Raw genomic sequence first — 18846 nt, 5'->3', positions numbered from 1 at the left:
TGGTCTGTACCCATTTTTTTTTTTTTTTTTTTTTTTTTTTTTTTGGACAAAGAGTTCATTGAATGAAAGTAACAAGTTTAGAGAAGCTAAAGTACAAAGCATGCATATTAAAACCCTATTACAACATGCTTTGGCTATACTATAAATTCGAAGTAGAGCATTGCCACCTTGAACATTTGAGCGAGTGCCTGCGAGACAAACCTTGTGAGAACTTGTAAATTATGAACTTACTGGCAGCATAAGATGTCTGACACAGAGCGAATTAGGTAAGGGAGCTGAAAAAGAGTCACAAAGGGGCCTAGAACAAAGGTCGAGGAACCACGTCGGTTAGAACAAAGGTCGTTTACAGAAATTGAAGGCCTTGTAATTAGAAGTATTCTTGGCCTCTAACTTGAGTCTTAATGACTAATAACAATAGCCGGTACAAAAGATTTTCAACCATATTGATGATTGAAATTATACATTGACAAATGTAAAAATCATATTGCAATTGAAAGAATACCAATGAAATATACGGTTAACAAAATCCTTCAACATTTTTTTATAAAATAAAATTATAAAAGTAGTTCATGATTACTTTGCCTCTTTCGTCGATTTCTAAGAAACATTGTAATGATAGAAATTATGGGATCTCTGTTCTTAAATGCTCTCAACGTTTTCCCCATTAGTTTGTTTCTTAAGTTCTTTATATGTTCACTTTACTCCTCTTTTATTTTTTTTTATTTTTTTTTGGGCATATCCCATTTACTACCCTACCCCTTTTCAATCACAATATTGCATTTTTTAAATTATACTTCTTATATATCTACCCACATTTTTACACTATTATTCTAAATACTTCTTACACCCATTGAACACATATTTGTGAGAAGTGTAATTTTATTTTATTTTATTTTTTTGAAAAGGTAAGAAAAATAAACATTAAGAAACACTTCTCACCACAAGTTTGTGAGAAGTGTAAATGTCAAGCAAAAATAGGAATATGGAGATAGTAGTTGTTAGATGTATGAGCTAGAAGACAAGAGGAAAGTTAACTCTTGTGAGGCATTCATAGTGGGGGCAAACAAGTAGGCATTTGCCTTGACATTTTCATAAATACTTGCAAAAATTAAAAAGTTTCATAAGCAGTCAAATTGTACTTTTAGGTATTGTAATGATACTATAATATGCTTGTAATGGTAACTCCGTCGTTTACAATGATACTTGAAATTATTATAATTTATCTTCTCAAGATTCAAGAATACTATCCCACATTTATAGTCAAAATAAGTGACCCTTTAAAACTTACATCGGAATCTATACTCAGCAGCATGTTGAACAGATTTTTCCCTATAACTGTATAACCTAAGGCATGGTAAATTCTCACACCTCTGCAGCCTGCACATCAAAACTTCAAGCACTTCTCAGATGTTAACCAATATTACCTTCATTACATATTCTACAAGTTACATCAGATTACATACGTAGCACCGTAGCAGCATCCTTTTCATTCCATAAAAAGTAGTATGGAGCCCTATAATTTTCCACTAATCAGTAAAGTTAAGGCAAAAGCATGGGCGGTTTCCAATGGGAAAATGGTATAAAATCTCTATTTACAATGGTTCTGTTGTGCAACCAGAATGTTTCGGCTGACTGGTGAAAATGTCTGACCTTTCGTTGAAGTTCCCAAAGAATACCATTAATAGCAGAGCATGGCTGTGAATCTGGAGCATAAGCCCATAAACACCTCACCTGTCTACCACGGGAGATCATATTCTCAATCTCCTTTTCTGCATCAGTATGATTCCAATGTTCAAAGGCTGTTGCAGTAAAGGAAACCTCAAGTGGAAGATTAAACAGATTAACAAATTCTAACCTGGAATTGATTCCAAATATTCCAGGAGTTGAGGGCCTATTTGAGTTGATGGCCATTTGATTGATATTTGGGTGTAGTCCACGACATTCTGGAAAGGTAACTCTACTTGATCAGACAGCACCACCGGCACACACTCCTGTTCAACAGAATCATTCAAGGTTGTTTCCATAATGTGGGAGCATAAAAAGAGGAGGGAGAGAGGGGCAGAGAGAAACCACAAAAAAAGACTCGTAGAAGCGAAGGGTCCATGAGGATTCTCCGCGGGGAGCTAGGCAGAATTTTGCATTGCGGAGATGTTCAAAGTACTCTTTCCTTCCTAGTTTGTTAGGGCCACTCAGCTTCAACTCTGGAGATTCCAACTGCATATAATCAATATACATAAATTTGTAGCTATAATATATCAGAACCCTACACAAATAAATATATACGAGTAAAAATTGAACAATGAAGTTCCATCATCATTTTAATGTACTAAAGCGAATTAAATGTCAGGCAAGTACAGATCACAATTAATAATGTCACTCCTATGGTCAATGAATAATAAGTGATTAGTGCATATCAAAAGGCCATCTTTGATCACAGAAAACTTGCTGAACCACATGTAGGGATCAGAAAAATGCTTGAACATTTAAATAGCTACCATAGGACTGACTTGTATCATTCGTCTTAACAAATCCATCTTTCAATTGAATGAAGCAAATACAACATTCAAATGCTAGTGTAGATAAAGATCAAATGTTATAAATCAGCCAAGCAGAAAGCTTTGGATCTTAATCTAAATTCATACATCACTGCTCTCATATCCCAATTGAATGTAGAATTATTTAGAGTATTAAGACTATTTTCATGTTAATACTCTTAATTTGCTTAGGTAATGGTGTAGCATTTTGGGTTTATTAAGTATTAGAGCAAGTAATACAATTTATACATTGTATAAATTGGGTCAAAGGTTTTAATCTAAAAGCAAGAAATTAAAGTGACCGTTGATTTCTTGATCGGTTATATTATTTGCTTTTGAGTATTATGTATACAATTATAATTAAAAAAAAAAATAATAATAATAATAATAATTGAATGACGGTTGCATTCAATGTTTGACGGTTGATGTTTCATGCATCATGCCTTTTGGAAGTTTGGTTGCTCTAATATATATATACATATATATGATGATTAAAGTTGTCCGAGAGAAAAAAGCAATAGAAAGTCAGTTTTCTGGTTTCCATTCTCTAACAACATATTGCAAGTTCCCAATATTTTCATCATCACAAATACAAACCACTTGAATCATTGTGATTACAATTTGGCTACAACAAATTGTAATTGTTCCGTTTTATCTCCTAAGTGAAATTTTCGTGAAACCCGGTTGTAGTATTAGGGTCGAAATTACACTTTTGGGAAAGTGATTCCGTTCACGACTCGGATAAATTTCTCTGTTTTCATTTCCATATTTCTTTGTAATTTCCCTTGTTTACTATTATCCCCAACAATCCAAAAGTGTAATTTTCTTTACAAAGATGTTTTCGGTGAAGGAAATGATGACCAATTTTCAGAAATTGGAGAAATTTGAAGGTGTGGACTTTAGGAGATGGCAAAAGAAGATGCATTTCTTGTTGACTTCCCTTGGTGTGGCTTACGTTCTTTCAACTCCGAAGCCGGTGGAGGAGGAAAATGAGACGTTGGATGCCGCTCGTAAGAAGAACAAATGGGAAAATGATGATTACATATGTTGTGGTCATATACTTAACGGTATGTCTAATGTCTTGTTTGATGTTTATCAATTTAGTGAATCTGCTAAAATACTTTGGGATGATCTAGAGGCCAAGTATATGGCCGAAGATGCTTCAAGTAAAAAGTTTCTTGTTAGCAAGTTAATAGTTTTAGAATTGTTGATGATAGATCAATTATGGAACAATACCATGAAATTCAAAGTATTTTGGGTAGCTTTAGACAACACAACATTAATTTAGATGAGACTTTTATTGTCTCTTCTATCATTGACAAACTACCGAACTCTTGGAAGACTTTTACGAATGACCTAAAACATAAGAAGGAATCTATTAGTCTTGAGGATTTAGGAGCCCACATTCGGATTGAAGAGGGAATCCGAATCCAAGATGGTCAAAAGGATGGTAATCCTAGTTCATCTACTATAAATATGGTGGGTGATGGTAAGACTAATAATAAGAAGAGGGGAAGTAATTCAAACACAAACAAGGGCAAGAAGCCCAAAGCGGATAGTGATGGTCAAAAATCACGAACTTGTTGGTGTTGCGGTAAACCCGGTCACTTTAAGAAAGATTGTACCATATGGAAGAAAAAAGTGAGCAAGAAGCAAGCTCAAGATGGGAAAGGCGAGCCAAGCCAATCCCATGAGAAACAAGGTAATTCTTGTACACAAGTTTCACTTAATTCTTTTATGGATTATGTGTGTGATTTCTGAAATCAATTGTGTGCAGGTTGATTGTTCGTGGTACATCGATTCAGGAGCATCGAGGCATGTTTGCAAGGACAAATCATTGTTCAAGACCTTTACGGAGGTTGATGGTGGAGAGATACTCTACATGGGCAATGACTCTACCGCTAAGGTGCTAGGCAAGGGACAAATTGAGCTAATATTTAGTTCTGGAAAATCTCTTATTTTAAGGGATGTGTTGTATGCTCCCGAGCTTAGGAGAAATCTTGTCTCCGGTGCTATCCTGAATCGTTTAGGTTTTAAATTAGTGTTTGAATCAGACAAGTTTGTATTATCTAAAGGTGGTTTGTTTGTAGGACTTGGCTACTTGTGTGATGGAATGTTTAAACTTAGTATTTGTAATACTTTGAAAAATAATGTGTATGTTGTTAATGATTGCTCTTCTCTATGGCATTTGAGACTTGGTCATGTTAATTATAAAAAATTGCAATTTATGTCTAAGCATGCTTTAATTCCAGCTTTTGATCCAAGTGTAGAGAAGTGTAGAACATGCATGTTGACAAAAATCACAAGGAACCCTTTTCCTAATGTTGTTGAAAAGAACAATGCATTGCTTGATTTAGTGCATAGTGACTTATGTGATTTTCATAGCATTCCTTCTTTAGGGAATAAGAAATATGTGGTAACATTTATTGATGACTATTCAAGGTTTTGTTATGTTTATTTATTATTCTCTAAAGATGAAGCCCTTTGACAAGTTTAAAATCTACAAGAATGAAGTAGGATTGCAAACTAAACGGTAAAATAAAAAGGCTAAGAACTGATAAAGGTGGAGAGTACTATAATCCAAGTTATTTCCAATCAATAGGATTAATACATGAAACAACCGCGGCATATACACCACAACAAAATGGTGTAGCGAAAAGGAAGAATAGGACATTGCAAGAAATGGTTAATTCCATGTCCTATTCGGGTTTAAGTGATGGATTTTGGGGGGAAGCCGATTTAACGGCTTATTACATTTTAAATCGAGTTCCTATGAAAGGGAATGAGGTAACCTCATATGAGCTATGGCACAAAAGGAAACCAAACTTGGGTTATCTCAAAGTTTGGGGTTGTAGAGCAATAGTAAAAGTGCCGGAACCTAAACGTAAAAAGTTAGGTGAAAGAGGAGTGGAATGCATTTTTATAGGATATGCGGAACATAGCAAATCCTATAGGTTCTATGTGATAGAAGAAAATGATTATTGGTCGGTTCATACCACCATTGAGTCTAGGGATGCATTGTTTGATGAAAATAGATATTCATCAATTCCTAGACAAAAAGATGTCACTCCAAGTACGGAAGCTCAAAATTTTGATCAAATTAATTTTGATCAAGAAGTAGATGACCAAGCTCACTTAGATGAGCCATCTACGTCATCACAACCTACGAGGAGTAAGAGGGCAAGGAAAGAAAAATCCTTTGGTCCGGATTTTCATGTGTATTTAGTTGAAGGATCAAGGCAATCGATTTCAACTAAGTTTCCATACATTTTTAATGTAGAAGATGATCCTATGACATATAGTGAGGCTATGAGGTCTCATGATGCTCCATTTTGGAAGGAGGCAATTAATGATGAGATAGACTCCATCATGGGAAACAACACTTGGGTATTAGCTACTTTACCTCCTAAATGTAAACCTATTGGGTGCAAATGGATCTTCAAAAAGAAATTGAAGGCACGGTTGGTTGCACAAGGCTATACACAAAAGCCGGGTATCGATTATTTTGATACATATGCACCGGTTGCAAGAATCTCAACTATAAGGTTTTTAATGGCTCTTGCGGCAATTAAAAATCTTGTGATCCATCAAATGGATGTCAAGACCGCATTCTTGAATGGAGATTTGGAAGAAGAGGTTTACATGCGACAACCGGAAGGGTTTGTTGTGGAAGGCCAAGAGCATAAAGTTTGCAAGTTGATTAAATCTTTGTATGGGCTTAAGCAAGCACCCAAGCAATGGCATCAAAAATTTGATGAGGTTGTGTTGTCTAATGGATTTAAATTGAACAATTCAGACAAGTGTATATATAGCAAATTTGATGACAACGGTGAAGGTGTCATAATTTGTCTATATGTAGATGACATGTTGATCTTTGGAACTAGTTTGTCACAAGTTGAGTTGACAAAGGCTTTCCTTAGCTCAAAATTTTCCATGAAAGATATGGGAGAAGCGGATGTCATCTTGGGAATAAGAATAAAGAGGGAACAAGGCAAGTTGATTTTGACACAATCTCATTATATTGAGAAGGTGCTCAAAAAGTTTAATGTTGAGGACCATTCAACATCTCTTTATTCAACTCCTATGGATCCTAGCATTAAATTATTGCCTAATGAAGGTAATGCAATTTCATAATTGGAGTATGCTAGAGTTATAGGATGTTTGATGTATGCCATGACAAGTACAAGACCGGATATTGCATTTGCGGTAGGTCAATTGAGTAGATATACTAGTAATCCTAGTATGCAACATTCGCAAGCAATTCGCCGTCTGTTGAAGTACTTGATGAAAACCATAAATTATGGTTTGTGTTATAGCGGGTTTCCTTCGGTTGTAGAAGGATACTCGGATGCAAGTTGGATCTCTAATAAAGATCATTCATCCACAAGTGGATGGGTATTCCTATACGGAGGAGGTGTCATTTCATGGGCTTCCAAGAAACAAACTTGCATTGCGGACTCCACAATGACATCGGAGTTCATTGCATTGCATTCAGCTGGTAAAGAAGCTGAATGGTTGAAGGATTTAATGCATGAGATACCCTTATTGCCAAAACCGATATCACATGATACATTGTGATAACAATGCAACTTTGGCTAAGGCATATAGCCAAGTTTACAATGGTAAGTCAAGGCACATTGGAGTTCGTCATAGCTTCATACAAGGACTTATCAAGGATAGTGTCATTACTATTGATTATGTTCGAACAAATGTTAATCTCGCCGATTGCTTCACTAAGGCGTTGGCTAGAGATGTAAATAAAAGGATGGCAATCGTTTAGGATTGGAGCCCTAAATAATTACAAATGAAGGAATCTCAACTTGACGCCCAATAAGACGTTGGGTCTCAAGTTCAACGAGATCAATTTCCTTGTTTGATAATTGGGAACTTGTTTTTTCATCCTAGGTAAGTTCCGGATTCTCTGTGATGTATAAGAGGTTGCTTTGCTTAATAGATTTCCTAATATAATGCTTTGTCACAAGAGCATGGTCTTTGGAAGTCTACCTATGTAAGTACGAGGTGTAGGCGCTTCAAGAAGCTAATTTGGGCATAGCTTTGATGTACTTATGAATAGATATGGACTCATGGCTTAAAGTGTCAAGTATAAAATGTATTCAAGTAATAGACTTTGTGTGTGTAGTATCTTCAGGTCTCCAATAAGTGTCGAATTTGGTTCAATTGTTTAGCAACACCAAATGGATACGGATTCTTGGAATGTGTACTACACTAAGTGGGAGTTCAAGTCTGAGTACACTAGTTGTTTTGTGATGATGAGGTTTTTGCAATGAGTCTTGTATAATACTCTAAATGGGGGAGGATTGTAGAATTATTTAGAGTATTAAGACTATTTTCATGTTAATACTCTTAGTTTGCTTAGGTAATGGTGTAGCATTTTGGGTTTATTAAGTATTAGAGCAAGTAATACAATTTATACATTGTATAAATTAGGTCAAAGGTTTTAATCTAAAAGCAAGAAGTTAAAGTGACTGTTGATTTCTTGATCGGTTATATTATTTGCTTTTGAGTATTATGTATACAATTATAATTAAAAATAAAAAAATAAAAAAAAATTGAATGACGGTTGCTGTTTGACGGTTGATGTTTCATGCATCATGCCTTTTGGAAGTTTGGTTGCTCTAATATATATATACATATATATGATGATTAAAGTTGTCCGAGAGAAAAAAGCAATAGAAAAAGTCAGTTTTCTGGTTTCCATTCTCTAACAACGTATTGCAAGTTCCCAATATTTTCATCATCACAAATACAAACCACTTGAATCATTGTGATTACAATTTGACTACAACAAATTGTAATTGTTCCGTTTTATCTCCTAAGTGAAATTTTCGTGAAACCCGGTTGTAATATTAGGGTCAAAATTACACTTTTGGGAAAGTGATTCCGTTCACGACTCGGATAAATTTCTCTGTTTTCATTTCCATATTTCTTTGTAATTTCCCTTGTTTACTATTATCCCCAACATTGAAAGTATTAGGCACAACCCTAGAAAAGAAGTTCACAAAAGCATCTTTCACAGATAGAAAGTTAAAGCAATACCAAGTAACATTGAAACCTTAAAAGCAATTTCAAGTAATGCTAAAGCCAAGGGAGAAAAGAAGGCTCGTAATAGAAAATTCATTTAGAAAATAGAAAAAAGGGCAGATCATGCAATGTCCATCTTTCAATAGCTAAGGGACTTTATATCAATAAAAGTATGCTTCTGCATAGATCACTCTAATCATGTAACAGTAACTTCTACTTTATAGACAGGCAAGCCAACAGCTTTTTCAAGATACACATATTCTGATAATACTACATCCCATTACACAATTATCGAAACAATTGAGTTTCACGCATCCCAATACACAACTTTAATCATTAATAAATTTAATTATCTACAAGTAAAATTATTTTAAAATTATGATCTTTTGTAAGTATAATTTAATACGTATAGTTACTTTACATGACTATCGTTTATGTAAAAATTACAATGTAAGGTAAAAGAGTAGTGACTAGTGAGTGAGTAGTATGGAAACTCAATTGTTACAATAATCAAAGAGCATAGGAAGTATTAGATTTCACCAAGGTTATCAAGAAAAATAAAGTACCAAACAAACAGCACATCATAAGAAATAAACACAAACTGCAGAAACAGACATACCTTATCAGGAAATTTCTTTGCAAGCTCAATTAATTGAAGACGGCCAACCTTCCCTTGTGCCCTACCTAAGAAGTTTGCCAAGAACTTTCGTTTTGACAGTGGCAAAGGCTGGACTATAGAAGCTCCATTAGTCATCCCATCATCAACATTCCCAGGGATGATTAAATCCTTCCATGTGTTAAAGGCACTTGTATCTCGTTTATCAGTACGATCACCCTGGATAGCCATTATAAATAAAAAAAATATGTTTACATAACATGGTGCAGTTGCAAATCGAGAACCTATGTTACTAAGACACGGCATGTATGGCATGTAATTAAGACACAGGGACATTGTCCATAATTTGGACACGGACGCAGGGACACGGCATAAATGGAACATCTTTGTTTTTAGAAGGTTGTTCACATGAGCTTTAAGTCCAAATACATACTTCCCTCATTTCATATTAGTTGACACGTTTAGACATTTGACTCTACTCACAATCTCTATTTTGACAAGCTTTTGTGATTTATAGAGAGAAAAAATAGTCGTGGGATGTTAGATTCCTCTCAATGTGTATTTTCAAAATATCAACTTTTTATAGTTTTTTTTATTGATAATTAGAGATATTTATATATTACGTGGTAAAAGACACGTGTCAACTAATTTGGAACAAAAGTATACACATATTTTAGGCATTGACTGGCAATTCTTGTTAAACTGTTGTGGGCACATATCATAAATATTCTTCTTTTCCTTGCTTCTATTTAAACATTTTCTTCTACAATTATGGGGTTTAAGATAGTTGAAGTGTCTAGGTGTGCATTGAAGTGTCGGTAAGGATTCTATACCCATGTTGAAGTGTCGAGTGTCCAACACGGAAAAACGGGTACAGAACACAAAATGAAGAATCGTAACATAGTCAAGAACCTTATTTGTATTAAGCTTCTTGCAAAAGTTTTATATAGTTCAAAGAGCAGCTTCATGGCTCATCTAGACTTCATTTTGGGTTGCTTTTGATTTCTGATTTGTGGGAACTCTTTTGTTTGCAGCAGCTATCTAGCGCCATTTTGCTTGATTTGCAACTGTTTTTGGGTGGCACTATGTGTTGTGAAGTAAAAGGAGGAAAGAATCTAAGATGCAGAGGTTGCTAAATGGAGCTTGCTGAGTATGTTCCTTGCATGGGAATGCATAACATTGCTTGTTTATCTCCTACTGCAAGCTTCAAGCATTCAGCTTTGTTCAACTAGCATAAGTGTAATTCTATGCCTATTTTGCTCAGGATTTGGTTAGACCACTGAAAGGATTGTTCCAAAGTGAGTAGATCAGTAGATGAAGGGTTGCTCAGGATATCCTTACATGATGTTCATTGTTCTTATATTCACCCTTAAATAATAGGCTGAGTACCAGCTCTTCTCTTTAGAATTAAAATTTATTTTGGTCTAGATTTTTCCACACATCTTTAGATAATATGTGAGCCTAACACTAAAACTACATTAGAACTATTGTTATTTGAGTTTGATTTAGGTTAGGAGTCATATTATTCCAGAGTATTAGGAATATATGCACATCATCAACAATGTCATTATACACTTTCTATTCATATCGGGAAATCAAGTTTGATCAAGCAAATTAAACAATTCCCTTGCAAGTATGCATTGTGTGGTTGTCTGCTTTCATTATCTATCACAGAGTTCTAGTGGATTGGGGTGCAATTGGAAAACCACAGGTAGGAGATTCCACTTTTAAAAAAACCCAACCAAACATTATAATGATTCTAACTCCATCCCAATCCATTCCAAACTCCAACCAAACACCCCCTTAATAATTCAATAAAGACAAACCATCCACTAGTTCAGGTTATTAGGCTAGTAAGTAGTAATGCTATGTATTAAAGAAAGGCAAGATAAAAAAATGTGAGCTAGTCAAGCAAGCAATATAGATTGTCCTCTTAACAGCTTTACTCTGCATCAGAAGATTCTGAACGATTGATGAATCCCAGCAAATGGGAACAAAATATCATTGCTTGGCTGCTTGCAGCAGCCACTGAAAGTTCAGGGAAAAAGGGTACAAGGACTATGAATAAAGAATGGCAATAGAGGAACAGTTTGATAAGCTTCTTATAGAGGTTAGTTTTTTATACGATTTTGCTGTGAATCAGTATGGTTCTCTGTGATAAAATGTTGGCATTGGTAGACCATATGCAAGTTGCCTGGGCCCTGGCAGAAAAGGAGTAAGAGTTCTGGGCTAAAATTAGACAAAAATCTTGGTGATCAGTAAATGATGGACTAGACATAGCCACTATGCATTCATAGCTTATGTATATTTGTGTTGTGGACTCCAGAGGTCTAGGAAGAAAAGGAGGTACTCGAAGTTGTTCAAGAATCTTCTTTGTAAGAATCGCTAGATCCAGTTGCAGTGCGACTAACTCACTTCATCATCTTGATACCTTACTTAACCACGGTACACGATTATATGGTTTTGGATAAAGTCCGTATGAATGAGGAACATGACGAAGTAGAAATAGCCACTATGTGTGCATAGCATATCTATGTATTCATTGCTGGACTTTAAGGGTATAGAGACGGAGCTATTTATTTCCTCTGCAGATCTTATTTGATTTGATTTGCTTTAATGAGAGGTTTCAGATACCGCTATAAGCATGATTTTGCAGCAAGGACACTGTTTATAACAAGTATTGTTGCATTGAAAGGTAAATGAATCATAAACTACTAATGTATCTAGCTTTGGCATTCTTACTCAATGTCTCCAAATCAAAGGATCTGTATGTTTTTCCTAGTTGTGATAAGTCTTGATTTTAAAAACTGGGGTCATAATGGATTTTGGTTCCCTTGCACTTTGATCTGGATGCATGAGTGGTTCGGTTATCATATGATTCATATCTTCTTTGGGATTTAAGATGAATCTGACTTTAAGTTTTAAAACTTAAGACTGTAATTCAATTACGGAAAATAACAAACAGTTCAACATCAAACTTAACATTAAGATCATTCCTCCGATGCCTCTGGAAAGTAGGTTCCTGCCTAGGGTAAGGTGGGCAAAAAGGAAAGAGGCATATTTTTGTTTAAAACAATTTACACTTTTTTTTTCCTCGCCGTTATATGTGCTTTAAGGAAAGCTGACAAGATGAAAAGAAAACAAGTCTTCTATAGATTTTTGAAATAAGAAAAAGCAGCCTTTGATTTACTTATTAGTTTGAAACCAGACTCTAATTCACAACATAAGTTTCAGAACCAAAATTATGAGACATCAATTTCAGGCTAAACTTATGAAGATACCTCAGGGGTAAGAATGATTGAGCGATTCAAATATATAGCCCATGACTTGAACAAATGAGCACCAGCACCACTGCACATGGGAAAGGTATAAAACAAACAATGTAAAACTAGCATTAGAGGACACGTTCTACTAGCACAACATGAATACATCACATATGCCATCAAACAAAAGTATAAAATAGTACTATTAAGCAACATGACAACACAGATAAAGCACCAGCACAAAGAGTTATACAAATAACTTCGTGAAAATTGCACATCATCTAGTAACACCATATAGACATGATATTTTTCTATATCAAAAATAATATCTAGGACACCCTGTTTGGATGCAGATCCAGGTTAAGCAATGGCATTAGCTTATTCAGACAGCAACGCAGATAGACGAACCAACAAAGCAAAAAGTGCCATAATAATACGCTACTATCTGTAGATATTTTTACACTCATAGGGAAGGGTCTAGCTATTCATGGAGCAAATTACAATTCTACAAAGCCAAAGAGAAGCAGAAGCTTCAGGTAAAAATCAAGGTCACTAGCCTCCTGCAGTCCTGCATATTACCCAGTCACACATTTTTTAGATTTTTGACAATGTACCTACCAGGGCTACCTTGTAGCATGGTTTCTAGAAGATGACAATGTTTCTAATTGGACTCTAAAAGGAACATCAACATAAGCCTGAAGAAAAAAAAAAAAAAAGAAAAAAAGAAAAAAAAAAACAGCTAGGTCTTAGGAAAGAGAGTGCAGAGAGTCTGAATAAAAATGCTCATGACATTGAAGAGTCAATGTAATGCAAGTCAACTCAATTAAAGAACATCAGATTGATAAATGGGTTCTATGAGATAATGTTTCTAACAGCAACTAAACACACTTGAGTACACATGAATACGTATTAATAACTAAATAGCTAAGTAGAATCATCTTTCATTCTTCATTACAAAACAACCTTTCAATCCATAAATTCCTTTAACTAACAACAGCATACCTTGGGAAGACAAATATGTGGTTACGGCCACCAGAGAGCCTGAAGTATGGCATCTCACTTAGTACCTAAAAGCAAATTGCAAACTTCAATGAAAACACAATCAGGAATAATTTTCAAAAAGGAGAAGAAAACAGTATTTACATACAGATTAGAAAATGAAAGCGTCACTGTGAAGAGTGGAGGAAAAAAGGTTCTTGCCTTGACATATGTATTGTTAATCTCCTTGTCATTTAGACCTCCCATCATCCGAACACATTTTGCATAAGCTGGAACAAAAAAAAGATCTGCCTCCTCTTTATTCAAAGTGCGGAACTTAGACTTCAAAAACAACTTATGTATTTTGACCTACATTTTAATGCAAAATTAATGACAAGCAGAATCACATAATGGAAAATAACAAACCAAATTTATAACAGGATATGAAAGGGAAACTCTTTAACTAGAACAGGTTTGGACAGTGGCCAATATATAGAGCATGTATGGGGCAGCAGACAACAGTTTTTGTATAAAGAGAGATGATAGAAGTGTTGACCTTTGTACATTAAACTTTAGAATATATATATATATATATATATATATATATATATATATATATATATATATATATATATATATATATATATACATGTGTGTGTGTGTGTGTGTAATAATTTTTTTTTTTTAAAAAAAAAAAAAAAAAAAAAAAAAAACCATTAACAAGCTACTTTAGTCTGACTCTTCATCCATCATCTTGTACAAGTGTCTTACAAATGATACTCAAATAGAATGCAACACTCAAATACTCGAAATTTCATCTAAATTACATGAACATCCTTGTACGAAAAAACTAAACCCTTAATTGAATCCTTGAAACTACAGATGACAGATGTATTTGATACATCTTTAACATTATCATGTAGTCAGGAACGCATCATTAGCTAGTGCAAGCCTTACATGACTTAAATCAAACAGACTTTTTATCCTAATCTCTGCATTGGTGACGATACACAACATCGTCTGTAGTTTCCAGTGGTTTATAGTTTCTGGCATATAATAATCACCATTTTTCAAGGCAAAAAGGAGCTTTTCTAGGTTTTTTTTGGTTCATGCCAATTCAAAGAGTAATAGAACTACAGATTTTCCAACCTTACATTCTAAATTAATCACAACTTTTTACTCAACATCCTGTTTGAATCAAGGCAATAAATTACCCAAAATGGCAATAAACTATGCAAAATTCTACAAGGAAAATACTTTTCCAACATATTATTCTACATTGATTAATTTTTAACTTAGTTCCACAGTCTACACTTCTCCAAAAACTAATACAACTCAAATGATCTTCATCACGACACAATTCCCGTTTGGTAAGTGGTAATAAATAGTGCTGATGAGCATACATTAGCATCAATATTCATTCCAATTACAATATAATTTCACCCCCAATTAATCTTTTTTATTTGCAAAACTTTCATTACCGTCCATTACCACTTGGGGTTTAGTATTGAGTGACAATGAACATTTCCGATAGCATAACACAAGTTTCGGGGTGAGATTGCATTAGTTCGATGTCACAATTCTTGTCACATTACACTTAAATTCATTCCCATTACCGCTATTTATACCCAATTACAAAACCAACAATTACCCACCATTTTCAACAGCAAGAGTTCTAATCATCAATTCCAATAATACATTTGCAACAACATAAATTAAACAATAAATTTTAATAACAATAAAAATAAAAATAAAATAAGGGAATAATAACCTGAGTGCCCCATTGGCCTTTAACACACGCATCAGGAGAAATGCTACCATCACGGCCGTACATCAAAAGCTTCAATCCATGAATCTCATTCTCATCATAGACATAGATCTTGAGATTAAGGTGGGACCCATATCCTACTTCAGGCCAAGAGAATGGACGGCTAGGATTGAAGCTGAAGGAAGAAAGCGAAGCAGGGGATTGGAGGTCAGGGGTGAAAGATTGATCAAAGAGACGAGTGAGGAAGAAGGTGGTTGCAACAAGGGCTAGGGCACCAATCTGGTGGGTGCGAGTGCAGGAGGGTGTTGGTTGATGGTGGAATGGCCTTGATTTGCTGCTTGTTAAGCTTCCCATCTCATTGAAATCTTGTTTTTTAGGGGGATTTCACTGTGAAAGTTGGTTACCACACCCAAGTGAGAGTGTGTTTCATTAGATCACGCTCAAGCAGTAATCATTCCAATTCTAAATACTCCGTAGAGAGCTGTGAAAGGTAATACTGTATATGACCCGATTCGATAACCCGACATGAATTGGTACTTGATAGTGATTTGTATCCGATTTCGCGATTTGTACTCAAGCAACGAGTGAAATTTAATATAGATATTCCCTCTGTATTTTATTAATTATTTTTTTTAATCGGTAAGGAGAATCTAATTATTTTTTTAATTGATAAGGAGAACCTTGATCATACCTCAATTCTCACGGTTTTTTTAATCAGTATTTACGGACCAGGTACTTGGGAGTAAAGGGGAGGGTAAGATTCCCTTACCCCAAGTAATACTTTGGACATGGAGTTTTAGGAGAACTAGTATAAAAGCATACATTTATGATAGAAGTGGCATAGGTTGAAGATTTTTTTTTTTTTTTGAAAAATCAAAATTGAGTATAAGCGGGGACGAGACAAAATATTAAAATATGATATGAGGGGACCACTGATGGGGGAGAAAAATAGTAAAAATAGGAAATTGAGCTATTATTGAAATACAGCTGCAAAAGGAAAGTGGAGCAATTAATTAAATACGGAGGGGGGTTATGAGCTTTGTAAAATAATACTCCATATGTTTAGAGGGGGCAAAAGTTGACATGATCTACCACCTCGACTTGGATTCGATATGAAATTAGCAAGTTTAGGTTAAGGTTTTCAACCTGTTTTAATAATTGGATTGACATGTTACAACCCATTTGTTAACTGGGTGGGGTTAAGATTGAACTTAATTACTAATCTTAATTCGACACGACAACGTGTTTAATTAATATGTGGTACGTTAGTATGAATGTTATTATTATGGCTTGTAGTACTTCAAAAATTTCTTTATACTTTAGTTGTTGTATCTAGTTCATTTGAACTTATAATTTGGAGACTAGTCTATAAATGCACGCGATGTATGAGTTACACATTTACATCATTACTTTTAAACAATATTTAATTACTAGGTTAAGTCCTGTGTCATGCACGGTCATAATTAAATTTTACAACAAATAAATAATAAATAATGGTGTTAATTCAACAATAATTTATCCAAAAAAATTACTTGTAACAAAATAACTTGAATTTTAGTTTATACCAATACCAAATAAGTAAAGGTTATTGAAATGGATTGTATAAAAAAAATAAATATAGTAATAGAAATTTAGAAGCTATAAGGGTTTATATAAGAAAATTAAAATATTAGCTTAGGTTAGTACCCATATACGAACTCATATACATTTGTACTTAAATTGTTGACACACTTTGACCGGCATAATATGAAAATTTAGTTGAGTTTATTTTACTTTAGGATAATTAGTATTTCGCAATCAACTTTTTAAAATTATTTTTAGTAAGTAATAGGGGTTTTTATTTTTTAAATAATCACATAAATGTTTAGAGTAATTAGATTTAATTCTCCAATATATGTTATGTACAAAGTATACTATAACAAAATGATTTCGTTCTTATAAACGTTATGTTTAATTTTAAGATTTATACAAAGTATGCTACCAAAATGAATTTTCTTTTTTAATTAAAATAAATTTTATTGTCAAATGATAAAAGTTGGAGGAAAAAAATTGATATTGATAATATTATAATAATCTTGGAAAATAATATATTCCAAGACCTTAATTTTAATCTATATTAGTATTTTTGTAACTAAAAGTTTCCTAATATATAGAATATAGGTAAAAAAAATTAATTGAGTATAATGGAATTTAACATGTTGTCAAAATGGAAATAACTATTATTGTATGTCATAAAATAGATGTCATTGAAATATGGCAAAAACCAAAAAAAAAAGAAAGAAAAAAAAGGCGGGAAAATTTTTAACCAAGAAATGACAAGTGTCGATCCTGGTTTTGCCTTTAGTATATAGTTATTGATGATTATTAATTTCGCAATCAACTTTTTAAATATATTTTTAGTAAGTAGTAGGGGTTTTTATTTTTTAAATAATTACATAAATGTTTAGAGTAATTAGATTTAATTTTCCAATATATGTTATGTACGAAGTATACTATAACAAAATGATTTTGTTCTTATAAACGGTATGTATAATTTCAAGATTTATACAAAGTATGCTACCAAAATGATTTTTCTTTTTTTAATTAAAACAAATTGTATTGTCAAATGATAAAAGTTGGAGAAAAAAAAAACTGATATTGATAGTATTATAATAATCTTGGATAATAATATATCCAATACCTTATTTTTAATCTATGTTAGTATTTTTGTAACTAAAAGTTTCCTAATATATAGAATACTAGTTCAAAACCCGTGTTATGCACGGTTTACAATAGTTTTTCATTATTCGTTTATTAAAAATTGTACAAAACGAAATCATTAGAAGTTAAAAAAAATTAAAAAAAAAGGTATAATAAACATTGTGATATACCATAAGATTAGTCGCAATGTCTAAATTTATAGTTAAATTAATGTGAGATGGAAGGAGTAATAATATTTTAGTATTCGTAATAAGAAAGCATATGCTTGTTCTTAATTAAAAAGTAATCAGTACTCACTATTCATGTTATTCTTGTTGATAACAAAAAAAAAAATCCACTTTTTGTTATCCTAAGTAGTATTTTAATTATAATATTACGCAGCATTTCTTTTTCTATACCACCATATTTTTTTATTTAATCTAAATTGTTATTGTTGGGTATCATTTCCTAAATATAAGGCCAAAACTGCTCCCTAAGACATAGTAACAAACTTGTTTCAATAACTAAAAAAAAAAAGTAACAAATTTTTTTGGCGGTAAATTTTTTTATGAGGTGATGACACGTGTACTTAGAGGATAATTACGGGGATTACTTTAGTATATAAGTATATAGATATGTAAAAAAAATAAATTAATTAAGTATAATTGAATTCAATATGTTGTCAAAACGGAAATAACTATTATTATATGTTATAAAATAGATGTCATAAAAATATGGCAAAAACAAAAGGAAAGAAAAAAAAAGGCGGGAAAATTTTTAACTAGGAAATGACAAGTGTCATTCCTAATTTTGCCTTTAGTATATAGTTATTGATTGATTAGTATTTAATGAGCTAAGAATAAAGGCGGCTAGATATGATGAAGCCATCAATCAATATCTATATACTGAAGGCGAAACTAAGGATGACACATGTCATCCACTAGTTAAAAATTTTCCCGCCACTCT

General features: G+C 33.3%; 1 protein-coding gene across 1 annotated transcript; it reads right to left on the bottom strand.

Annotated features, from left to right (window-relative positions):
• Positions 1-1539: 1539 nt before the first annotated feature.
• On the bottom strand, positions 1540-15555 carry LOC110728595 (probable beta-1,4-xylosyltransferase IRX10L). The gene is made up of 8 exons (XM_021908233.1): positions 15205-15555; positions 13656-13802; positions 13458-13522; positions 12474-12543; positions 9196-9411; positions 2071-2214; positions 1856-1991; positions 1540-1769 (listed from the first exon to the last, which is right to left on the bottom strand). The coding sequence occupies exons 1-8, from the start codon at positions 15553-15555 to the stop codon at positions 1540-1542; spliced, it is 1359 nt and encodes a 452-aa protein (XP_021763925.1).
• Positions 15556-18846: the final 3291 nt, after the last annotated feature.

This window comes from Chenopodium quinoa, unplaced genomic scaffold (assembly GCF_001683475.1).
Source record: "Chenopodium quinoa cultivar QQ74 unplaced genomic scaffold, ASM168347v1, whole genome shotgun sequence".
Classification (NCBI taxonomy): Eukaryota; Viridiplantae; Streptophyta; class Magnoliopsida; order Caryophyllales; family Amaranthaceae; genus Chenopodium; species Chenopodium quinoa.
The sequence above is the reverse complement of the archived record's forward strand: the minus strand, read 5'-3'. Positions and strand labels throughout refer to the sequence as shown.

What these genes read in the sequence shown, in the direction of transcription:
- LOC110728595 (XM_021908233.1), bottom strand. Translation starts at nt 15,555, where the DNA reads ATGGGAAGCTTAACAAGCAGCAAATCAAGGCCATTCCACCATCAACCA. An exon ending in AAGGCCAATGGGGCACTCAG is followed by an intron (nt 13,803 to 15,204) that starts GTTATTATTCCC and finishes ATTAAAATGTAG; the next exon opens with GTCAAAATACATAAGTTGTT. An exon ending in CAATCATTCTTACCCCTGAG is followed by an intron (nt 9,412 to 12,473) that starts GTATCTTCATAA and finishes ATGGCTATCCAG; the next exon opens with GGTGATCGTACTGATAAACG.